This window comes from Lissotriton helveticus, chromosome 3_1 (assembly GCF_964261635.1).
Source record: "Lissotriton helveticus chromosome 3_1, aLisHel1.1, whole genome shotgun sequence".
Classification (NCBI taxonomy): Eukaryota; Metazoa; Chordata; class Amphibia; order Caudata; family Salamandridae; genus Lissotriton; species Lissotriton helveticus.
Window position 1 is genome coordinate 948139175 of NC_136061.1, and position 27032 is coordinate 948166206.

Below are 27032 nucleotides of genomic sequence, written 5' to 3' on the forward strand. Positions count from 1 at the left end.
CGCAGGACGTGTCTTTAGGTCAAACCCTCAAGTATGGCACCGAACATCCAGGACTTATGCCATTTGTGGAAGGCAGTGACATCGAAGAATCTCAGGGACCAAGCATATCCAGAGTCCTCCCCGGGGTATTTGCACAACGGTCCTCCATCCCTAGGCCGCCAGCTATGCTACCTTGACAGGAACAGTGTCATGCATTTGGATCGATGTTGCAGCAGGCTGCCATTTAAATAGTTATTTAATGAAACGTTTTACCCTGTTACTTTGTTGGTGTGCTGTATATATTTATAATATTTGCATAGGGTTTGTCGTTATTTTGGGCGGGGTGGGCGGCGGAGCAAATTCACTGAAAAAACCATAGGTTATAGACCATATATAGTTAGGAATTAGCATTTAGAAAACCTTGAAAATTCACTGAAAAAACCATAGGTTATAGACCATATATAGTTAAATATCTCAAGTCCATCTGTGCACTCGATGGAGATACAGGTCGTCGATCAGAAAATGTGCTGGCCACCTCTAATGGTAATAGCGTGGCCAGGGCTTTTGTCGATGCCTCTGCAAATTGCACAGGGTGCATTTGTTTGACATGCCGCACCATGGTATGTATGGAAAAGGAATATTTTTTTGTTGGATTTCCTCTTGAGAGAAACGAGTCACATATCGTGCAGGTTACTTTTGGTGCATTTACTTTCTTTTGATCTTCAGGATAAGTGAAAAATTGCCAGATGAAAGATTCTTTTTTTCTTCTTAAAGGTAGTCGATCATTTTGTTCAGATTCGGAAGATGAATGAGATACGGTAGCCATTTCACCAAAGTCTTCCGAAAAATGTAGGACGTTGTTCTCTCTTGAGAGTAGAAAAGATAATGAGAGAAGTGGGTGGAGTGCTGCGTGTAAATTCCAGAATAGAAACTAGTAAGAACCAATTGGAAGTGTTGCTTTCATGTTGCAGCAGGCTGCCATGTAAATAGTTATTTAATAAAACGTTTTACCCTGTTACTTTGCTGGTGTGTTGTATTTATTTATAATAGGGTTTGTCGTTATTTTGGGCGGGGTGGGCGGCGGCGCCGAGCTATGTTGCAGCCATCATGGCGTCGAGCTCGGTTTCTCTCACTAGTTTCATATTTCTCATGAGGGGTTGTTCCTAATGTTTCTATTTTAGCGAGGTGAAAAAGAGATCCTATCAGTGGCCTACTGATTTTGCTCGATTCCTTTTGTTTTCTCTAACGATTTTTAAGTTAAAGTTTGCTAGTACGATACAGCGGCTAGTCCGCATTTTATATATATGTCTTTTTTATTAGCGGTGTCCTCCGGTGGAGTCGGACGATCTACCTCTAATAAACGGTAAGTGTTCCTCTGAAGGAATGCGTCTTGAAAGTGGCTGACTGTAATGTATGATATTTCACTCAGTGACTTTCAGGCCCATGCTGTTTCAAAACTGTGCATGTGTTTGAAGCAGGCGTAGGTATTGACGCAGCGTAGAAACTACTAAGAACCAATTGGAAGTGTTGTTTTCAAGTCACATGACTTCACATGCGCGTCTCAGGACGTGTACGCGGTGATAGTATCTGGTCACGTACGCCATTTGGAAGTAGCGGTCTAATTCAGCGAAGTTTCAAAACGTGAAAAGGAGTAAATCCAAACACATCCGGATTTAATATATCTTCTGAGATCGATTCAAGCATACAATTGTTAAAGTATAAAACCTTTTATATATTTTTTTTAAAATACCAAGGTGTGTACATTCGGTCACGCACGAAAGTTTAAAAAGACATTCAGCTCCATTTAATGAAAATTTTCATAATAATAAAAAAGAAGCCTAGGTTTAGTGTCTTTGACGTAGTATAGGTTCTTTGATGGGTCTATGAAGAAATGTAATAAGTTGCAATTGTAAAGTTTTCCCGAAATATATAGGCGGGTGCACGCACACGGTCGCGCACGAACGAAAGCCAAAAAAGCGGAGATAAACCCCCTTTATAATATGCTCCTGGAGATCTTTTTGGTAGAATGAGTTTGTTCTGAAAAGAACTTTTTTTTTTTTAAACAAGTTTTATGTTGTTTTTGATTTTTTAAACTTGCAACAACATTTTCATGTGTGACACAGGATCGAAATGAAATGAAGAAATGTATCTTTTCTCGGTGCATTTATGACTCTCAATTTTTAGTTTAGTAAGAATGAGGCTCTGCTCTCCGTACAGAAGAATTTCTCCACACTCGTTGCATTTCATGTGCACCTTTGCAAGATATGGTCTCAAGTCCATCACAGCACTCGATGGAGATACAGGTCGTCCACCAGAAGATGTGCTGGCCACCTCTGATGGTAATAGCGTGGCCAGGGCTCTTGTCGATGCCTTTGCAAATTCAACAGGGTGCACTTGTTTGACATGCCGCACCATGGTATGTATGGAAAAGGAATATTTTTTTCTTAGATTTCCTCTTGAGAGAACCGAATTGCATATCGTGCAGGCAACTTTTGACGCATTCACTTTCTTTTGTTCTTCAGGATAAGTGAAAAATTGCCAAATAAAAGATTCCTTTTTTCTTTTTAAAGGTAGTCGCTCATTTCCTTCAGATTCGGAAGATGAATGCGGGGCGGCAGCCATTTCAGCAAAGTCTTCCGAAGGGTGTTCAACGTCGTTCTCTTTTGAGAGTAGAAAACATAGTGAGAGAAGTGGGTGGAGTGCTCCGTGTAAATTGCAGAATAGAAACTACTAAGAACCAATTGGAAGTGTTGTTTTCAAGTCACATGACTTCACATGCGCGTCTCAGGACGTGTACGCGGTGATAGTATCTGGTCACGTACGCCATTTGGAAGTAGCGGTCTAATTCAGCAAAGTTTCAAAACGTGAAAAGGAGTAAATCCAAACACATCCGGATTTAATATATCTTCTGAGCTCGATTCAAGCATACAATTGTTAAAGTATAAAACCTTTTATAATTTTTTTTAAAAATAACAAGGTGTGTACATTCGGTCACGCACGAAAGTTTATAAAGACATTCGGCTCCATTTAATGAAAATGTTCATAATATTAAAAAAGAAGTCTAGGTTTAGTCTCTTTGACGTATTATAAGTTCTTTGATGGGTCTATGAAGAAATTCAATAAGTTCAGATTGCAAAGTTTTCACGAAATATATAGGCGGGTGCGCGCAGTCGGTCGCGCACGAAAGCCTGGAAATGCGCTATCCATTTTATTGAGAACTGTTGCCGAGAGTGCGCACACCGGGTCGTGCACGAAAGTTTAGAAAGGCTATTTTTATTTACAGACAAATTTTAATGCGTTGAAAAAAAGGCAAGGTACAGACTTTCTAATTCTGTATCGCTTTACAAGGAGTCTCTATGCAACTTGAACAGTGAAGAAAACGGCTTGTTTCCGAAAAAAATATTGCCAGAACTTTATTGACAAAAGTACAGGTTGTATACACGAGATATTTCTGAATTAGCATTTTAAAAACCAATGAAATTCACTGAAAAAACCATAGGTTTTACACACGTTATAGTTAGGAAGTAGCATTTACAAAACCTATGAAATTCACGGAAAAAACCATAGGTTTGACTCCAGTTATAGTTAGCTGGAAATTTTACTGATATAAAACCAATGAAATTCCACGTTATAGTTAGTTGGACTCACTATAACTTGCGCGTGTAATGCACTGCTGATGACGTCACATATTACATCACTCATGACATCACTGATGACAGCATCCTTGTGACACAGTGACAGACCTCCTTTCACTGTAATCTAACCCTTGAAACGCATATTCAAAAATAGAAACTAAAATGTTAAAAAAAATGGAGATACCCATACCAGTTACAACAACCAATTCAATAATTCCACCATCTATATACACATGCACTAATTCACCAACAGTTCTATATAGTCACTCATACATATACTCACTCATCATATGTAGTGATACACCTATACATCCTGTTACACACCGACAGTCATCCTAAAGTTATTCACACACATACTCACACATGCAAATAAACTATTAAACATCCATTTATTTGCATAAACAGCTATACACACACTACCACTTTACTTCTAAGGAAACTTACACATACTTACTCTCTTAAAAAATCACTTATAGAAACACATACTAATTTAAACAGGAACTCTTACAATCCCTCACTCTCACATATAGTCACTTATATACATCAATATTCACATATACTACATTAAAACATATGTAGTTACTGATAAAGACACTAATAAGACAGTCATTCACTCACTAACACAGACATATGCACACTAATCCACCCATACAGTCCTGCACATATGCTGTCTTCAAAACACATACAAACAGAGACTCAGTCATTCATGCATCTATGTGTTAAGTAATACCCCCACCAAACCATACAGACACTCATACTGATACTAAAAAAAACATCTAATAACCTATATACATACACATGTACCTACTCATCAACCCATGCAGCCACTTATACACAAAGTGAAACACTAATACATATATTTAAATATTTAAGCATTACTCAGTAATATATGTATTCACTAAGATATTCAATAATATATACATATATAACACATATTTATTTTTCAGAAAGACACACATTCACTGGATGGTGTCATCTGTGATGTCATGAGTGATGTAATATGTGACGTCATCAGCAGTGCATTACACGCGCAAGTTATAGTGAGTCCAACTAACTATAACGTGGAATTTCATTGGTTTTATATCAGTAAAATTTCCAGCTAACTATAACTGGTGTCAAACCTATGGTTTTTTCAGTGAATTTCATAGGTTTTGTAAATGCCACTTCCTAACTATAACGTGTGTAAAACCTATGGTTTTTTCAGTGAATATATATATATATATATTAATTCAATAAAGCACATACTTCTAATTCAGTAGGCTTGGCTAGACACAGGTAGCTGGAGAGCTCCTAGTGGCTCACGAGCTACTATTTGGAGAAGCTTGTTATTATAGGGATAATTGTCAATTTAGTTTGATTGGTGAGCTCTGTAGTCTTTCCCTAAACAAAGAGAATGGAAATATAACCCCTTATTTTCTTATTCCACAGTGATTTGAAAATGCCATTGAAGTGTGGATGAGTGAAATGTGTATTTTGTTGTTTCTATTTTGTACACTGTTTTAGTTTAAATGACATGACTATAAGGATATTTTAATATATGTCTTGTGGAATCAACCTCCAGAGGAAACCTATGCCAGCACCTCAGATGAGTATTGGCCATATTATAGGTTCTAATCTGCTCCAGCAGGGAAGTTCTGATTAAAGTGAGAGTCCTTTCTTCAGAAATGATTAAATTAGATATGATTCTCATTGTATATTAGGAGACAACTGGCACACTGTATCACTATATTATTTATTTTGTTTATAAACCAAGCCTTCTTGTGATAGTCTTGCTAAGACTCTTCTGTCATCCTTCTTCAGAAAGGTAAGCCCTTTGGCATGGCAGTGGATGTTGGCTGTGGCACTGGACATAGCACACGGATCCTGGCCCCCTACTTTGAGAAAGTTGTTGGGGTTGATATCAGTGAATCGCAGATTCAAGAGGCAGAGAGTGTTATCTCCCCTAGCAATGTGAGCTACATGTAAGTTGACATCTATTTTTTTAACTGATTACTTCCTCAGTAGTGTTGAGCTTGGCACCCACATTGCCATGATGGTCAGCCTCAAAGTGTTGAGATCGGAAAGCCTATGCTGTTCATAAAATTACATCACTGAAAAGTCACAGGCTGTGGTGTGCCTTTTCTAGTGGATTTCTTGCCTCTTATGGAGTTAGTCCACTTCTCTCAATCTACACCCTTCTATATTCTAATAGCCTGGGTGCCACCGGTGTGAGAAGTCCACACCTGACCCTGTGACCACAAATTTGGGGACTTCATTCCTTCTCATGAGCATACATTTTGTGAAGACTTCAGTCCATCCTGAGATCATTATTTTGAGGGATTCAAACCATCTTCCGACTGAACCAATTGAGTCTACAAACCTTCTATACAAATTTTTGCTATGATTGCCCTTGCCTATCTGACTTTAAATAACATGGGTAATGTGTTACCCTGCATTAGTTAGTGGAACATACTTAAAACTCTAACTTTTTAGAGGTTCAATTCTGTTGGTATGCTGCAAGCGTACTGGGTGTAGACAAATGCTCACAGAGCACTTGTCCAGACCCCCCAAATGTATCACTTTACTCAGCTTTAATAGGGGTTGAAGTCACGCAGTGTGCTGCAGTGAGAGAACTGTTGTGATGCATGTTCGCATGTAGAAATAACCAGACACCACCAGTAGATTAGGAGATGGTTTATTGTATGTTGAATGAGTACATAGATGACCTCGCCAGAAGCATGTGTATTTAGATGCTCAGCCCTGGTCTGTCTGACTGACTGACTGACTGATGGTATTTGTAGAGCGCACTACTGCCGAGGCGTCTTGGCGCTGTGTTAGAAATGAGCTAAGACATATCGCATACTTTAGTGTTGGAGAAAGAGCCATGTTTTAATTTCTTTCCTGAATGCCAATCTATTGGGTAATTTTCTACGATTTACTGGTAGCGTATTCCAAAGTTTGGACGCTAGAAAGGAAAACCGTTTTCCCCCACAACGTGCTCTTTTTATCCTTGAAATTTGTACAAGGCCACGAGTGGATGACCTTAGAGTCCGGGGAGGGAAATAGTGTGAAAAGAGAGCTCGCACATCCTCGGCCCCCGCTCCAAACAGAGCTTTGTGCACCAGGCAGAGTGATTTGAATTCAATGCATATTAGTACCGGTAGCCAGTGAATATTCCTTATCACTTTAGATGCTGGCTGATGCTTAGGCAGCCCAAGCAAAACTCTGGCTGCCGCATTCTGGATAGATTGAAGTTTATCTAGTTGGGCAACACCCATTCCCAGATAGAGGGCGTTGCAGTAGTCAACTCTAGACAAGATGGTGGATGCAACCACCGTTTTCCTTAAAGGAAATGGAATGGAAGGGAGAATCTTTCTCAAGCCCCTTAGAGTAAAGAAGCATGCGGACCTGACCTGATTGATCTGTAGCGCCCAAGTAAGATTTTTATCAACAATTGCTCCCAAGTTCCTGGCCTTTGCAACTGGCACAGGACATGTGCCAGCTGAACTAGGCCACCACATCTGATTCCAAATTGGGTCATCCAAGACTTCTGTGTTCTCAGCGTTCAGCTTCAAGAAATTTGCGCTCATCCACGTCATTAAGGCTGAGATGCATTTACAAAAGTCAGCAGCCCGAGCAACTGCAGACTCAGCTACAGAAACTATGTGCTGCGTATCATTAGTGTAAGATACCAAAGTAAAGCCATAGTTCTTTACCAGCCTAGCCAAAGGGGCCATATAAATATTAAACAGTGTAGGTGATAGGGTCGATCCCTGCGGGACTCCACCCGGGAGAGAGAATGCCTGGGATCTAAGACCATTCCAGTAAATCATTTGTTTTCTGTCTGATAAAAAAGATGATAGGAGCAAAAAAGCTGTACTACTGATACCTGCATTCTGCAGCCTTTGATTTAATACCATGTGGTTTACAGTATCTAAGGCTGCTGTTAGGTCAAGCAGGACCAGTACCGCCCTACCTCCTTCATCTATCACCTTACGGATTTCTTCTGTTGCCAAGATCAGAGCTATCTCCGTAGAATGTTTTGAACGGAAACCGTGTTGCGAGGTATCTAAGAGGTTATTCGTCTCAAGGAACGATGTTAGTTCTAAGTTTATTACTTTCTCCAACACTTTGGCAGCAAAAGGTAGACAGGAGATAGGCCGGTAATTCTTTTCAACCTGTGGATCCAGCTTAGGCTTTTTTAAGAGTGGACGGATACAAGCTTTTTTCCATGCTTTAGGAAAGACTCCTTCAGACAGAATTTTATTTATTACTGGAGATAGGGATATACAGATCTCCTCTGGGGCCAGATGCAGTATGTACGATGGGCAAGGGTCCAGTGGGGAGCCATATTTAATACTTAGCACCAATTCCACCACCCTTTCCTCAGTTATTGGAGGGAAGGATAGCAGACCTTCGTGGCCCTCCTTAGATTCAGACTGAACTAGGGCTTCTGCTCCTGTATTGTTTAGTGATTCTTCCAGACTATCATACATGGATTGCACCTTGTTTTGAAAGAAAACCGCTAGCTTGTCTACAAATTGTTGCTTAGGTGTACACATTGCATCACGCGGGCATTTCAACAGGGCATTGACCTGTCTGGCACAACTGTCCCAAGGGAACCCTCACAATCTTGACATTCCATGACATCATTGGGTAACCTGACAAGCAGGATACCTGAAGAATTCAAAGTGCTCTTATCCCTTTCTGCTAATCTATGGATGCTTTGGTGGGTGCTTTTGTCCCTTCCCCACAATTCAGTACTTCACACCAACAGTTTTTGGAATTGAAGCACACAGTTTTCCTCCTTAAAGTGCAAAGAAATGGAGGCGGTTGCGATGGCTAATAGTTCAGGGTGGTAATGAAAAGAAGACAGACGCACTGTTACTTTCTAATCAAAGCAAACGTTCTGTAAAGGGTTTCTTTTTCAGGGGCAGCTCCTCCACTAGTGCGGAGGAGCGTCACCCCACTGCTTTCTCGCAGTGCAAGAAGCAGAAACATAAAATTATAGTAAATACCACGACGACCACACGGAGACGCCAGATAACCATGGTGGTATGGATGTAGCTAGATACAGCGCTACTGACTGATACTTGCATATTCGTCCGGAGTACCTTTTTATCACGGACTTAAATTTTTCAAATACTGATTTTTCTCAGAAAACCCGAACCTGAGCATCTATCAAATATTTGCCCAGCCACACTAAGGCTGGGATGGAATTATAACCAGCCAGAAGGCGGAATTTACTTTGAGCAAACCCTTAAGCCCTGAGGAAGTCACGGGTAATTCTTCCCGAGCGACGAAACACGTGTCGGCTGAAACCTGAACAACCAAAATACATTAAAATGATACATGTTATTAATGCTCATGTCTAATATTGGGAATTACTTAACCTATTAAAATATGTACTGTGGTGTGCTAGGATTTGGTTTCAAGATAGTAATTACCATTTTATGTTTCTGTTTCTTGCACTGCGAGAAAGCGGAAGGGTTTGGTTGCGGGCAGGCGGGCGGTTTCTGCTCTGTGAGCAGGGCTGGGCATGAGAGTAGCGGTGTGCCCACTCCTTAGTGTGCATGACTGGCTTTGTCGGCCCTTGCAGCGTTGTGATTAGCTTTGGGATGGGAGCCTGGCTGCTTGCCTCCTATTCCTGCCGGAGGCAGGAGATCAGGAGAGCAGGTCAGTAGCAGAGACGACACGGGAATGGAACTTCAATCTATTGTTAAATTAACGCCCCCCGCGTGACCCGTAGACCCCCCCACCAGACCCAACTCGCCGCCCCCATGAGTCATGCAAGCCGCAATGGTTCTTTTTAGGTGTTTTCAATACACCTCTTGTCCACCACCAGTGGCAAAGCTGACTGTAAGAACCAACCAGTACCCAAGTTCAAACCAGTGGCAACTGGTAAACTTTGAAAGCGGTGGGGCATAAATACATACTTTTACCAGGATAGACCAAGGGAGTGAAGTGAGTGAGGATGCCTCTGTTTAGGAGGGTTTAGGGATTTCACACCCCCTAAAATAATCCAGAGGTGATGAATTAACTATTCCAGGACTTTTATGGTGTGCCAGACAAGACTCTCACACATCAGGGGTGTTGAGACTCCCCCCTGCCCAAGAAATCTTTGAAAAATAGTGGCAAAATGGTGTTAATTTCAGCACATTTCAAAGAAATTAGCTAAAGAGTTATATATGTGCTGCAGGCAGTCAATACATCTGGTAAAGTAATTTCATAAAACCAATTTCAAATTCTATATAGCAATGGTTCAGTTTAGTTTTCCACAATTAGTCTTTTTAACTGTGGATTCTCTGTAATACCCTACAAACCTTATCAATACAAAATTATGAAATCTCCCAACACAAGTGATGAAACATTCACAGCAGGAAGTGGCCTATGTAACTGATCTTAGCACAAACACTCGCTATCTAAGAATGACTTATTCTTCAAACGCTAGCTTTGAAAATATTTCATAAGCACATTAATTTTATCCAAAACATCAACTTGCTAGTTTTATCCAATAAATAAATTTTCACTATGAAATAAAGAATTTCCATTTGCATTAATAAATGTAATTTTCATATACAGAAGCTTGTCGTTTTTTTTTACAAAAACAAAGATATTTTTGCAACTAAATTTCAAATGTTCATTTGTTAACACTATGAGTTGTAATTTTCGCTGAGCAGTCACAGCCACTACTGGCCACTACTGTCGCACATTGACAGATATTTTATTTCAGTCTCATGTGTCATCATCATCAAATACTAGGGATGTCCATCAAAAGAGTGATTTTCACCTTAGTTGTGCCAAGGATAGCCAGTCACGCATGGACGCAATGTGTTAAGAATGGACTTGCTATTATGGGATAGCCATGATGTCAATAAGCGAGCAGCAGTATGTCATTGATGGGCCACCATTATATATGGGCAGCCAGCATGCCACCAGGCATCAATAAATGGGGAATAATCAGTTACGCAGGGACACCCAGCAGTCTCCAAGAGTGAGCCAATATGTCAAGAAGGGGTACAATGATCCAGGAGTACCCAGCATGTCACCATATCAACAATACGTCACAAAATGGCCACCTGCAGAAATAACCTTCTCATCACCAAGAAGAATGTCTCCAATGTCTTTCATGATCACCTGGAAAATGATTGAATAAAAATTATTTGAAATGTCGCCAATTTGTTATGGACGGGGCACCAGGATGAGCACATCACCCAATATGCCATGCACGCGCAGTCTCCATCATTAGCCACTGCCTACTATTATTGAAGAAGAACGAGAAGAATAACAACGTGTTTTATGTAGCGCTCTATGCTGCAGCATTTGCAGTGTATAAGCAAAGTAAGATACAGGAGTTACTATTACCCAATTCAATGTCTCTCAATTGATGGGCTCTGGACGGATGTAGGTTGAAGTGACATTTCGTGGCTCCTGTCCTGCAGGCCACAGCGATTGCTAGTTAAGACTCACTGTCGTAGCCTGCCAGTGTGCAAGAAAGATGTGACAGAGTGAAGGCAATATCTGCTGGCTGACAATACATCTGGGACAGTGGGAAGTGGAGAAAAGAAAGCTGGGGTCCCTGTGGCACTGTAATGTCTGCAAGTAACTCTTAAACACTATTGTGTTGTCCGAGCATCTTAAGAACAGCATTTATTTCTGCCAAGCTTAGCCACACCCTGTTTATGATGTTCTGGCACATGAAAGATGGATTTGGGGCATTCAGGACACCCTGGACATGAGTGAATGCATAAATATATTTCCAAATTCCAGAAAGACCTTTAATATTCTGTTAGAGTCTGTGCATAGAAGGAATGTGGGATTTAAAACAAAAGAAAAAAAGTAAGGAAGACTGGGTCCAGCTTGTAAGAATTTTGATCTGCCCTGTAGATCTCTGCACCAGGTACATTACTCTACTGAGCTCATCATGTGCTTTGGGGAGAGAAGCTGGCAGAGTGTACTACAAGTGAGCAGGAATGTCTCAGAGGGAATGCTCCATACTGAGAACATTGTTGTTATAAGCAGTAATCGAAATGGATTAGGAATCTCACTCACTGTCAAGGCCAACAGATTCACCATAACGCTGACAAAAACAAATTCACTCTCAAAATGTTATCAATTTACTGAAATCCATGCAAATAGGGGATCCGCAGCTTGCACACCAGCCCCACCCTTTTTCCCTTCGTCGGGTGAAATCGTAGATACCCTTATAATACAAAACTACATTTATAGTGCAACGTATTACATAAAATCTATACCAGGTATCGAGGCATATTAACCTCAAAAAAATGTATGACAATGTTAACATTGCTAAAATCAATGCCACTGTTCATAATGATACACAACCATAGCAACAGGTCGGGTGACACATAGCCAGCAGGCAAACGTGCAAACAGGAAACTCAGGCCATCCCCCAGATAAACTCAGCAACACCACAATGGTCCAGGGAGATTGGGCCCAATGAAGCTCAAATGGCCGGAGAGGTGCGGGCATTCCCAAAACATCATAAAGTCAGATGCCAAACAAAGTTAGGAGCACATAGCCAATCAGGACACAGCACACACAGTAGACACAGTGATCATGCTGGACATCGGGGCATGTTACCCCCTAGCCCACATTGTGTCTATGCAAGGTCGAGGCCCACCTGCATTTCTTATCAGGGGCCTTATTACAACTCTACAGATAAGACCTGCATTCTTTCACCAAAAATGGTTTGTTTGGAGCTCTTTTATGGCATCCAGAAACTGTATTATGACTTGTCCGATTTGATTGCTCTTTGAGACTCCCAGACAAAGTGTTTAATTAAACTAACTATTCCTGTTTTGCCAAACGCCTTTTGTCTTTAGTTTGTTTTTAGGTAAATCCATATTCGAACAACATTTTGGTGAGCCAGATAGGAGAGATTGGTAGCTTGGCCCCAATTGCAGCCGAAGTAAATGGACTGCACCCAGACGGATTCACATCTGGGTGTGAAAAAGGGTGCAATTTGGACGTTAGGGAATATTTCAATCTGGGATAGCAGGTGTAGATTGTGTTTGGCCAATAGAGGTCTGTGGTTCTTCGAGTTATTCCTTTTCTACACAAAAAAATTTTCATTTCCTTTGTCCCAGAGCCAATATTGACAGACTGTTGGGCTCACGTAGTCCTGTGTACAGTGCAGGACTCCCCTGGTCACAGGAAACCTGCTCTAGGAGCGGGCTAAAGTATTTTTGACAAAGTCATAATTTGTTTTCTGTCAGTTTTTTATTTTATAGTGTTGAAATTGATGCTAGGTATATTTGATATTGTGGTCATTTAATGCTTTGTACTGGTAAATTAATGTAACTGTATTTTGTCTCCAGTATTGTGTCTTTATCAATGTCTCAATGTACTACAGTTAAGAACCCCAGCCAATCAGGACACTTCACACACAGCACACACAACACACACAGTGAACACACACTCCCCATGCTGGACATCTGGACAGGCTAACTGTGGTAAATAAATAAATAATACCTCTATTTTTGACTAGATATAACAATAACAGATAGCTCAATAAATAAGAGTCAAGATTCGAGGTAGTAGGAGTTTGCAGGTTTAATACAGCATAAAGGACAGAAACAGGACAACCTGCACGGGCAAGATCTGGGATGGCTAGCCAACAGGGGGGCCCCGACAGCTGTCGGGCAGGAGCTGGAATGAGCGCGCTGGCTTTTAATAACAATACACAAGTATATATACTAAAACAATTGCATTACAGTACATACAGTAGGTGTGACAGTGGGTGGAGTTAGCAACAGTCGCGAAAGATAAGGATGAAAGTGGGTGTAACAGGAGGCGTATACATAGACATGTGATGTAGACGTAACAGAATATGTCATAAATGGGGCGGAAACATGGAGGGGGCTACCGAAGGAGCCGGGACCTCTAACCTAGTGGTGCGCGCAAGCTGGCAATGACGTGTGACTAGGGAGAAGCTGGGGGCTATGACTTCTGCGCTAGAAGAAGAGACTGAAGTCTGGAGAGTCAGAGCGACATGTACCTAAACACTATCTAGTATCTGATGTTTAGAGAACATGTTGATAGAATCCAAAAGTTATCAGGGTAAAGGCTAACAGACACTAAGACTGGTGCATGCATTATTCTACATGTAGTGTGTGTTGAGGAATATTAAATGACCATTAATACAGTATTTCTCTTACATGGAGACGTAAAGGCTAGACGATGACTGAAACTATTGATGCGATTCAGTAGCTTAGGAATGCAGAGAAGGAGAGCTGGACTGATAACTGGAATCATAACATACTCTTGGCAGACTGGCAGGCAGAGCCAGGCCGAGCCGGGCACTGTGAGGCAGGAAGTAAGTGAAGGGTCAGGGATACAGGTGGGGGCTGTATCGCTCCTCAGCGAGGGTTCAGGAGACAGGAGCTGAATCTGAGTCCGGGCCCTTTTGAGGCCTAGAAACGGGGATTTTACAATGAAATAACGTGCACACTGAGAAACGTGGCAACGTAGCTTTACATAGGCCTAATACTCGTAGCTTTCACGAGAACTGGAAACTGGCATACTAGAGATGGACACAACTGTAATTGCGTCTTTAATCGATCATGGGGAATACATATGCATATTAATCATGCACATATAACATAGGATGGGGAACACGTAGGGACACAAAACATGGCAAAATTTACTTTTCCACATTCCCTCCTTGTCACTACGTTTCCATCAGGAAACATCAATATTCATGATACCATCTATCATTTCATACAGTATCATTTGCTCGTCTCGAATTTTCTTGGAACGGGATCTAGGACGGGACTTGGGACTAGGAATACAAGAGGTAGCACAAATGCCGCAAATCGCAGGGCCACATTGTATACAGAGGCAGCAACTGAATATGATCGCTACTGCAATACCTAGAAATGACAATACTTTCCATCCCCAGGCAGAAATTATACTCCAAAACCAACCGGACCATGTCCAGGTGCCTGGATTCCGGTGTAACTGATGGGCAATTTTATGAAGTCTGGTTATAGCTGAATAAACAGACGGCGCGTTATTAGGAATGAAAATGCAGCAACTAGATCCGATGACTCTACATGCTCCTCCTCTATCGGCCAGTATGACGTCAAGAACGAGACGATTTTGGAGCACGACAAATCTCATAGCAGATTGCTCTTCGGTTAAGTTACCTAGAGCAGAGGCAGTCTCATTCACTACTGCTTCAAGGGTTCTGGTCAATCTACGTATTAACTTACTATTCTGGATAGGTCCTATAAAGAAGAAGAAACCTTTATTGAAATCTGTATACTGTTCTAGAGCAGTTTCAGTTTGATCGACAATTGGGGACTCGATCTCCCTTCTATGTCTAATGTGTACTAGATGTGTGTTTCTATGATAATCAGATGGGGCTAGAAAAACTGGTGGCAGTAGGAAGGCAATGTAACAGGTTCCATCCCAATCGAGGGGCAGACGAACATATGCGGTCTGACCACAAACAAAATAAGAATGACGTGAAGCTTTGAAAATAAATTTCCCACTGTCACTATACTTGACAATAGTAGTACAATCACTATGTCCTACATGTGCGGAACCATTATTTCTGACACATAATTCGCCTTTGACTGGTAGTACTGAAATAGCAGGTAGGTCTGGAGTAGGATCAGACTGAACATTCAGGACCATAAAATTCGAAGAGTAATTACCCAAATTATAAACTTCATTTTCTAGATCTAACCCTGTTCTGTGGGGAAGACCTTGCTTGTCTGGAAAACATGTACTGTTCAGAAGGGACATATCAGTTGAGGATGACGTTAACGTGGACCATGCTCCACATGAGCCATTATGTGAGAACGGATAAGGAAACAGTGGCAGAACTCCCTTCGGTGTCTGGAAAGGGGGGAGTCGACCACACACCCAACAATTAGTGGCATTGCTGGTCTGGTGTGAATAATGTAACATACGGATGAATGAATTGTTGCGCATAGCAAGACGATAGGATAGTTCGTGAGGAGGCAGATCACTAAACGTGTGCTCTACTGTAGCATTAGAAGACTTATTTACATGAGAAATTGGAAAACATAAATGAAATGCATAACTCGTGCAGGTAACCATCAGGCTTAAAAATAATATGAAACTTAGAAAAACGATACATCGGATTGAGTTTTGACTAACTCTCTCACTATGGGGGTCTATTTCATACATGTCAGATACCTGTCTAACCGTTTCACCTAGGGGAGGACTTAGACAATTAAACTGGCTGACTTTATTTTACTAGACCGGAGCTTACTTTTATACTCCTGCTGTGGAGTTTTCTCTAACAGGGGAGGCTTGGTATCAATGTCATTTGCGGGACAGTCCTTGAGAATAGTATTTTGGCAGTCTTTAGGTAAAATGCAATCCTTGGCAAAAGTTTTAGGTTTTAGTCCATGAAATTTCTCGACGTGAGACAGATGGACCCACCCCTTACGGCCCTCCAACTTCACGGCCGTACGGGTGGTCAGAAGGACTTGCTTCGGCTCCTTCCAGCGAGGCTCCAGCGGACTTGAACGATCAAAATTCCGGACGAGAACCAAGCTTCCTGGAACGATTTCATGCGGTTTCACCTCGGTATTGTCTGGAAATGCGGCGGCAACCTGTGAACGACAAGAGTGTAGGGCAGACATCAAGGAAGCTAGGTAATCTGTCAGCATATTACTGGAAACATCTGTAATACTTCGGGGTCTAGGTGTACCCCACATATTCGGGGGACGGCCGAATACGATCTCATAAGGGGACAGACCTGATCTGGAATGTGCGACCATGCGCATATAGAACAGAGCGACTGGCAAAGCTACTAACCAGTCTACACCTTTTTCTTGACAGACTTTGGCAATGCGGATTTTCAAGGTTTGATTATGTCTCTCTACGAGACCGGCTGCTTCTGGATGGCGTACACAATGGAACTTCCACTGGTACCCTAGTAAAAGGGAAACATGCTTCATGAGTTCAGATGAGAATGGCTGGCCGTTATCAGAATATACGACCCTTGGGAGTCCATAACGGGGGAAATATTCACGAACCAACTGCTTGGCAGTGGTCGCGGCTGTGTAATCTGGGACTGGATATGCTTCTGTCCACCTGGACAAGGCACATACAACTACAAGGACATACTTGAAACCTCGACATCGCTCCATCTGAATATAATCCATCTGGAGGACTTCAAAAGGGTGGTCAGGGGGTTGGAATCCACCTTGTTCCACCGGGACACTTTTACCTGGATTGAATTGACAACATATCATACAGGTACGGACTTTCTGCTTGGCTGCAGCTCGTAAGTGCTTGTTGAACCATAGGTTCTGAATACTGTCTAACATAGCTTTCTCTCCTAAGTGTGCTGGACTATGTGCGGTATTGATAATGACTTGAACCATAGAGTCGGGGAGAAACCATGTGGCTTTACCCTTCGTCAACCATCCCTGATCTGTCTGGACCCCTCCTTGTTCGGACCATTTCTTGATTTCTTCGGGAGTAGCATGTAACTGGATATCTATGACATCTTGAGTAGGGTCCTTAACTGTCATACAAGTAGTCTGTTCTAGAGTGGATGTCGGTGTCTTGTTAACTGGTATGTCTGGTGTCTGTGCTGTAAGCTTGGCTGTTCGATCTGCTAGATCATTTCCTTGGGAAATAATGTCAGTAACTTTAGTATGTGCTTTGCACTTCATGATAGCGATAGATGTCGGTAAATGTATTGCATCTAACAGAGCTTGAATAAGGAAACCATGCTGAATCTTGGTTCCATGAGAAGTCATGAAACCTCTCTCTTGCCAGAGCACTCCAAAGTCGTGTACGACTCCGAATGCGTAGCGTGAATCTGTGTAAATATTAACTTTCAGGTTCTTAGCACGTATGCAGGCTTGTGTCAGAGCAACTAGCTCTGCTGCCTGAGCAGATAGGGTGTCAATACGGTGTGTTTCAATAACTTCAGTGTCAGTAGTCACTGCATACGCGGCTACTAGTTCTCCTGTACTCGTTCTCATACATGAACCATCCACATAAAGTGTCAGGTCGGGATCTGGTAATGGAATATCTGTCAGATCTTGTCTTGGCTTAGTCATAGTGTTAACAACTTCCACACAGTCATGTGTGGCAGGATTTGAAGTAACTGACGGTAACAGTGTAGCAGGATTTAAAACGTTGCAGCGTCTGATTTCTATGTGTGGCTGGAACAGTGTCAATTCATAACCTGTTAAACGTGCAATTGTCAAGTGCTCAGTCTGTGTTCGGTTTAAAAGAACTTCCACGGAGTGTGGAACTTGTACTGTCAGGGAGTGTCCTAATACTATGGAATCACTTTGTCTGATAGCTAGTGCTGTGGCTGCAACTGACTTGAGGCACGCAGGCAGAGCCTGGGCTACAGGATCTAGTGTGCTCGAAAAATAAGCACAAGGCTTGTATTGTCCTGCTTGATCTTGTGTGAGAACAGATAATGCTGTACCTTCACGTTCTGTGACAAAAAGTGTAAAAGGCTTACTGTAGTTCGGTGTAGCTAGAACAGGAGCTTGGCATAAGGCTTTCTTTAACTCATTGAAACTAAGTGTATGTTCAGATGTCCAAGGGAGGACAGTCGATACGGCTGCCTCCTGTGTCGTTAACTGTATCAGTGGCTTGGCTAGAAATGCATACTGAGGAATCCATTGTCTGCAATAAGAAGTAAGGCCGATAAAAGCACGTACCTCCTTCTGGGTTTTGGGCTGAGGAAGACTCGCTATTAACTGGATACGATCGGGTGTCAACTGCCTACCCCACTTGGACAGTAAGTGGCCTAAGTAGATCACTTGCTGGACACAGAATTGAAGCTTTGAAGGAGACACCTTGTGCCCCATCTCGGCTAGGAAATACAGGACTGTAAGCGATGCTCGCTCGCAAGCACGTTCAGAACGGGCTGTGATCAGTAGATCATCGACATACTGGAGCAGGGCAGTGTCAGTTGGCATGTGAATGTTGTCTAGTTGTCTCTTAAGTGCTTGACTGTAAATGCTAGGACTTTCTGTGAAACCTTGAGGAGCTCGTGTGAATTTATAGCTCCTTCCATTTAAACAAAAACCGAAAAGGTACTGGCTGTCTGGATGAATTGGAACACTGAAAAATGCGTTTTTGAGGTCTATGACTGTGAAAAATGTAGCCTCAGAATCAATGGCTGTCAATAGAGATGAGATATCTGGAACAACTGGATACTGGGGGATGATACATTTATTAAGTTCTCGAAGATCAATCACTAATCGATATACTGGGGGTGCATTTGGATCAGTACGTTTCATGACTGGAATGATAGGAGAATTACATACATTGGAGTCAGTTTCTACAACTACTCCTTGAGCCATGAGCTCGTCAATAATTTTGGATAAGGCTGCTACAGCCTCAGGTGGCAATCTGTACTGTCTGATTCGTGGCAAGACTATACCTTGCTTGAGAGTCACACGATGGGGTGTGATTTGCATGAAGCCAACATCAGTTGGACCTTGCGCCCATAGATGCTGCGGAACATTAGACAATCTCGGATCAAAATCTCGTAAAACATAGTGACCCTTGAAGTCACGTAAAAACAAACGTATTCCCTCTGGGGAACAGCAAATAACTGCACCTAATTCTTTCAGTGTCTTAATGCCTAACAAATTTTCTGTATTATTTACAACAAGGGGTGGTGATGGACAGAGTCTCTGAATTAAGCAGAGTACTCTCACCCAGTCAAGAGATCAGGGCTAGATCCAACACCGTTTTTTAGCTCATTGCACCATCCCAGTTTCAGAACCTGGCTGTATGCAAATTAGTCTGTCCCTGGCCCAGTGCATCATGGGAACAGGGCAGACCAGACTACAAAAGCCAATTCTTACACTGGGAAGGAAACAAGCTTCCGGGGACCGGTTTCTGGCATTACAGCCGTCTTCGGCCCGGCTTGCTTGAATCCTGATGGTGCAATGAGCAAGGGACTCACATCTGAGTATACCCTTCCACGCTTAGGGTGGACAAAATTATTTACAACAAGGGGTGGTGATGGACAGAGTCTCTGAATTAAGCAGAGTACTCTCACCCAGTCAAGAGATCAGGGCTAGATCCAACACCGTTTTTTAGCTCATTGCACCATCCCAGTTTCAGAACCTGGCTGTATGCAAATTAGTCTGTCCCTGGCCCAGTGCATCATGGGAACAGGGCAGACCAGACTACAAAAGCCAATTCTTACACTGGGAAGGAAACAAGCTTCCGGGGACCGGTTTCTGGCATTACAGCCGTCTTCGGCCCGGCTTGCTTGAATCCTGATGGTGCAATGAGCAAGGGACTCACATCTGAGTATACCCTTCCACGCTTAGGGTGGACAAAATTATTTACAACAAGGGGTGGTGATGGACAGAGTCTCTGAATTAAGCAGAGTACTCTCACCCAGTCAAGAGATCAGGGCTAGATCCAACACCGTTTTTTAGCTCATTGCACCATCCCAGTTTCAGAACCTGGCTGTATGCAAATTAGTCTGTCCCTGGCCCAGTGCATCATGGGAACAGGGCAGACCAGACTACAAAAGCCAATTCTTACACTGGGAAGGAAACAAGCTTCCGGGGACCGGTTTCTGGCATTACAGCCGTCTTCGGCCCGGCTTGCTTGAATCCTGATGGTGCAATGAGCAAGGGACTCACATCAGAGTATACCCTTCCACGCTTAGGGTGGACAAAATTATTTACAACAAGGGGTGGTGATGGACAGAGTCTCTGAATTAAGCAGAGTACTCTCACCCAGTCAAGAGATCAGGGCTAGATCCAACACCGTTTTTTAGCTCATTGCACCATCCCAGTTTCAGAACCTGGCTGTATGCAAATTAGTCTGTCCCTGGCCCAGTGCATCATGGGAACAGGGCAGACCAGACTACAAAAGCCAATTCTTACACTGGGAAGGAAACAAGCTTCCGGGGACCGGTTTCTGGCATTACAGCCGTCTTCGGCCCGGCTTGCTTGAATCCTGATGGTGCAATGAGCAAGGGACTCACATCTGAGTATACCCTTCCACGCTTAGGGTGGACAAAATTATTTACAACAAGGGGTGGTGATGGACAGAGTCTCTGAATTAAGCAGAGTACTCTCACCCAGTCAAGAGATCAGGGCTAGATCCAACACCGTTTTTTAGCTCATTGCACCATCCCAGTTTCAGAACCTGGCTGTATGCAAATTAGTCTGTCCCTGGCCCAGTGCATCATGGGAACAGGGCAGACCAGACTACAAAAGCCAATTCTTACACTGGGAAGGAAACAAGCTTCCGGGGACCGGTTTCTGGCATTACAGCCGTCTTCGGCCCGGCTTGCTTGAATCCTGATGGTGCAATGAGCAAGGGACTCACATCTGAGTATACCCTTCCACGCTTAGGGTGGACAAAATTATTTACAACAAGGGGTGGTGATGGACAGAGTCTCTGAATTAAGCAGAGTACTCTCACCCAGTCAAGAGATCAGGGCTAGATCCAACACCGTTTTTTAGCTCATTGCACCATCCCAGTTTCAGAACCTGGCTGTATGCAAATTAGTCTGTCCCTGGCCCAGTGCATCATGGGAACAGGGCAGACCAGACTACAAAAGCCAATTCTTACACTGGGAAGGAAACAAGCTTCCGGGGACCGGTTTCTGGCATTACAGCCGTCTTCGGCCCGGCTTGCTTGAATCCTGATGGTGCAATGAGCAAGGGACTCACATCTGAGTATACCCTTCCACGCTTAGGGTGGACAAAATTATTTACAACAAGGGGTGGTGATGGACAGAGTCTCTGAATTAAGCAGAGTACTCTCACCCAGTCAAGAGATCAGGGCTAGATCCAACACCGTTTTTTAGCTCATTGCACCATCCCAGTTTCAGAACCTGGCTGTATGCAAATTAGTCTGTCCCTGGCCCAGTGCATCATGGGAACAGGGCAGACCAGACTACAAAAGCCAATTCTTACACTGGGAAGGAAACAAGCTTCCGGGGACCGGTTTCTGGCATTACAGCCGTCTTCGGCCCGGCTTGCTTGAATCCTGATGGTGCAATGAGCAAGGGACTCACATCTGAGTATACCCTTCCACGCTTAGGGTGGACAAAATTATTTACAACAAGGGGTGGTGATGGACAGAGTCTCTGAATTAAGCAGAGTACTCTCACCCAGTCAAGAGATCAGGGCTAGATCCAACACCGTTTTTTAGCTCATTGCACCATCCCAGTTTCAGAACCTGGCTGTATGCAAATTAGTCTGTCCCTGGCCCAGTGCATCATGGGAACAGGGCAGACCAGACTACAAAAGCCAATTCTTACACTGGGAAGGAAACAAGCTTCCGGGGACCGGTTTCTGGCATTACAGCCGTCTTCGGCCCGGCTTGCTTGAATCCTGATGGTGCAATGAGCAAGGGACTCACATCTGAGTATACCCTTCCACGCTTAGGGTGGACAAAATTATTTACAACAAGGGGTGGTGATGGACAGAGTTTCTGGACATGACTTCGTAAGCAGTAGATCAGTAGTTCGGGACAATGGACCTACTTCAAGAGTAACTGGCTTTGATATCTCGTTTACAATAGGCTTTCCTGAAAATCCAAGGGAAACATTTCTAGAGCCTGAGAGCGGAGCCCCTGGAACCTCGTCATGACTAATAGTCGTCCTACTTGCCCCTGTATCAATCAAAAACTTTCTGTCTTTCCCTAATACTTGACTGTGAACATAGGGACCTTCTTGATCTACAGGAATCTCGATGAGAGGCAAGCCTACCTCCCTCTCTAGGCTGTTTCATGAATACGCTTGATACTCTGGATACTCTGTCTGTGCATACTGGTACATCTGCTGTGTAACATGTTGTGTTGCAGCGATAGGCTGCGGTGCTGGAACTGTCTGTTGTGCATTCTGTGGCTGAGAAGTCTGTGAAACTTGTTCTTGTCTAGGCGGACGTGGTCTTTCTTTAGTTTTACCAGTGGCTATGTTGTGTTTCAGAACTGCACACTCGTTTATAAAATGACCTGGCTGTTTACAATAATTGCATGTCCCTTTAACGGGAGCTGCAGGATGACTGGCTTGATTCGGACCCCTCTTCTGACTGTCTTGAGGAACAGATTGTGCAACTAGTACTTTCATTTTCGTGTCTTTCATACGTCTTCTCTCGTGTTCTTGCTCTTCTCTGATTCTGTTCTGGTGATACTGGAGCATCTGGAGCATTTGGGACGGGGTACTAGCTTGCCAAGTACTTTCGACTTTCAAAACTCGATTTTTAACTTGTGGACTTGAATTCTCGACTAATTTAGTAACAAAAAGATGAGGGTATGACTCGCTACTCGTCTTCAAACCACTGTTTATTATAAAACATTTCTCAAATCTGGAATAAAAATCACTAGTGTCTTCGTCTTGTTTCTGTTTACAGGCTGAGATTGCATCCCAGTCTTCCTTTTTAGTGGCTAATAATCTAGGTAAAACTTGTATCAATAATTCTGGTAATTCTTTACATTTGTCTCCAAGACCGGTACCTGGTACTCGTATCTTATCTTCAGCTTCTAGAGCTGTCCAATCGATCTTTTTCTCTCCCACCTCCCAATCCTTTTCCTTGAGTTTTTCATATATGCCTGCGGGCAACAGGACTTTTAACATTTTAATAATATCTGGATACGTGTATTCTCCCATACGGAGCATGTCTTTTAATTCTCGGTGGAACCCTGCTGGATCTTTGTCGTGACAGGGAATTAATTTCTTCATCTCTAAGAGTTCCATCTTGGTAACTGGGGTGTAAACAAATACTCGTTGCATTTCACCATCTGGTGTCCTAACTGGGTGTACTTCTCGTAACGGATGCTGTCTGTCTATGTAAAACGGTTTACTTTCTGGAGGTGAGACATGAACAAAATGCGGATTTAAAAACGTTCTATATTTGTGGCGCTGTTCTAGAATGACACTAATTAAATCGGTACCTAAACCTTTCCATCTATACTGGAGTAACTCGTTCAGGACATCATGTAACGGACCTGGATCAGAATGTTGACCCTCATACAGTGTAATGAGGTGCTGGATCATATACATACCCACCAGTCGCTGCTCGGCTGGGGGCAGTTTCAGAAACATTTGTGCCACTATTTCGTCTGGAAAAGTGGTAGAATCAGTAATCCATCGGACTGCTGATCGGGCTAGTTCTTGTTCATGCATAGTACTTAATTCACTATATCCGATTCGTGATTTCAGAATTTGATCGGTAGCTTGAAATACTTGTTCTAGAGAACCTTGTTCTGGTGCTGGAAGATGAAAGACTTTCTTGTGTTCTAGGCGTAAATGTCGGTCTGGAATTCTAGATTTACCCACATACGCTATTCTGGCGGGATTCTCGTCGTCTACCTCTTCAGTAGAAGAGTCATTTTCTTTCTCGCTTACTTGTGCTTCTTTGCGTTGTTCGTGTAACCTTATTATTTCTTTACGTATTTTCTTGTACATACTCTCGATACTATTGAGTGTCTTGTGCTTACCCTCGGCTATATTATCACTCCACTTTGTCAGAATTTTCATTTCGACCGGATCTTTAGTTGGGGAATCTTGTTCCCTAATTAAACAATTAATCAGAAACTTTAATAGCATAAACTGGATCTCAGATTTCCTGAGAGACATGACTTCAGCAATACTTTCTGGATCTTGTCCTGTACGAATGAAACGATACATTCTGTCTAGATCTTCTTTCATATTCGGTAGGGTGACCAAATACTCGGACACCTGTCTTATACGTACGGAATATATAACCATACTATCCTCGCCTGGGACTGGATCATAACAGCATTCAGTAAGAAGTCGCCTGATTTCTGCAATAGTCTTATATTTGGGCGTACGCTGTAACGCACGTTCATGTAACTCGACTGCCCCTAAACGTCTATTTGGCGGCGGGGTACCAGGAGGACCTCCTCCCGCGGCCCCTATACTGGAATCGTCGACTGATACTCTTCGTGCTGGCAGAGTGACTGATGTGGCGGGAATTTGTACTACGGGCTGGACCGGGGGTACCGTAGCAGGTACTGCAACAGGTGCCCCGGTGACTGGAGGAGCAGGATTTACATTATTTACAGGAGCTGGTGGAACAGGATTTGCATATTCTGGGACTGTGTCGTCCAAATAGGACGAGAGAAAAATATCAGCTGCGGTCTGTTTGTGACGTAGCTTGGTCGGAACTAAGGGTGGCGGAAAATTACTGGATGCTTCCGGGGTTGCTTTTGGCAAGCCCTCGGCAAGAAGAGGGTACATACCCTTAATAAGGGCATTTCTCTGCCTGTCTGACTGTTCGGTTTTAACTCGTTCACCTATTTCGATTAGTTCCTTTTCTTGGGCTTTTTCTAAGGATTCTCTACTTAATTCTGACTTTCTAATTTCTTTTTCGGTTCTTTTATGAGATTCTTTGCGCCATAACTCGATGGCATCTTTCTGTGACTGTCTGGCTTTCTTTTTCCATAATACTTCTTCTACTCGCATGATGCACTCGGCATCCCATGTACCCGATACGGGCCATCTATACTTTTCTTCTAACTGTTTGGTGTACTCCACCCACAAATCTAGATACAATATGGCACTTATGCCATGCTTTTGATACATAAAATGACCTGGACTGTCCCTAGGCGGGACAGGAACTGCTTCTTCTAACAGACCTTTTCTAGTTTTTAACTGACGTAGTTTTGAGAGCAGCGGCATGACTGAACTGTAGTCTAGACACAATACACAATGAACACGATAATTACACCACTTTCATACCACGACATTGAAATACATGAATGACATTTAAAATAATAGTTTTGACAAAATACTACCTGGAATACTGAAAACAGAATACATGAATTTCTCGAGAACAGAACGGACTAGAACAGAAACTAGATGCACTGCTAAAACAGTACGAAACTTACCGGTCTCATAAAGAGACACGTCAGGACCCGCATCCACCTAAGTGGACACTTCGTGTTGGATCTGTGTACCCCAAACCCACGGACCAGAGACAATGCAATTGACCCTGTCTAGATACTACCCCAGCAACGGTACTCACCGGGCAGCAAGAACGGAAGGCCTCGGACTGGACTGGACTGCTACGACGACGGACGGACGAACTTCGGACTTCGGTTACGGGTGGGCCTCCGGATACCTCGGACCTTGGACTCTCGGCTTGGGCTCTGGTCGGGACTCGCCGCGTTCCTCCACCGCCTCGTCTGGATGCTGGACCGCAACCTCCGTCTCCTCCGTGGGCCTGAGGGATACTTGAAGCAGAAATATCTGCACGTGCACGGTATGGTTCCGTCACGGCTGCAGAGGATCAGGGGGCTTGCGTGGCTTCTCCGGCGCGTGGGGAAAGGGCAAGTCCCTATTCGGGCGCCATTATGTGGTAAATAAATAAATAATACCTCTATTTTTGACTAGATATAACAATAACAGATAGCTCAATAAATAAGAGTCAAGATTCGAGGTAGTAGGAGTTTGCAGGTTTAATACAGCATAAAGGACAGAAACAGGACAACCTGCACGGGCAAGATCTGGGATGGCTAGCCAACAGGGGGGCCCCGACAGCTGTCGGGCAGGAGCTGGAATGAGCGCGCTGGCTTTTAATAACAATACACAAGTATATATACTAAAACAATTGCATTACAGTACATACAGTAGGTGTGACAGTGGGTGGAGTTAGCAACAGTCGCGAAAGATAAGGATGAAAGTGGGTGTAACAGGAGGCGTATACATAGACATGTGATGTAGACGTAACAGAATATGTCATAAATGGGGCGGAAACATGGAGGGGGCTACCGAAGGAGCCGGGACCTCTAACCTAGTGGTGCGCGCAAGCTGGCAATGACGTGTGACTAGGGAGAAGCTGGGGGCTATGACTTCTGCGCTAGAAGAAGAGACTGAAGTCTAGAGAGTCAGAGCGACATGTACCTAAACACTATCTAGTATCTGATGTTTAGAGAACATGTTGATAGAATCCAAAAGTTATCAGGGTAAAGGCTAACAGACACTAAGACTGGTGCATGCATTATTCTACATGTAGTGTGTGTTGAGGAATATTAAATGACCATTAATACAGTATTTCTCTTACATGGAGACGTAAAGGCTAGACGATGACTGAAACTATTGATGCGATTCAGTAGCTTAGGAATGCAGAGAAGGAGAGCTGGACTGATAACTGGAATCATAACATACTCTTGGCAGACTGGCAGGCAGAGCCAGGCCGAGCCGGGCACTGTGAGGCAGGAAGTAAGTGAAGGGTCAGGGATACAGGTGGGGGCTGTATCGCTCCTCAGCGAGGGTTCAGGAGACAGGAGCTGAATCTGAGTCCGGGCCCTTTTGAGGCCTAGAAACGGGGATTTTACAATGAAATAACGTGCACACTGAGAAACGTGGCAACGTAGCTTTACATAGGCCTAATACTCGTAGCTTTCACGAGAACTGGAAACTGGCATACTAGAGATGGACACAACTGTAATTGC

At 43.2% G+C, this 27032-nt stretch overlaps 1 protein-coding gene across 1 annotated transcript in view; it reads left to right on the forward strand.

Moving 5' to 3' along the window:
• The window catches only part of LOC144824186 (putative methyltransferase DDB_G0268948), an 876195-nt gene that overhangs the window by 250802 nt on the left and 598361 nt on the right, over positions 1-27032 (forward strand). Inside the window, exon 4 of the mRNA XM_078683342.1 lies at positions 5415-5575. Coding sequence (XP_078539468.1) covers positions 5415-5575 — 161 coding nt within the window. The remainder of the gene's footprint in view (positions 1-5414; positions 5576-27032) is intronic.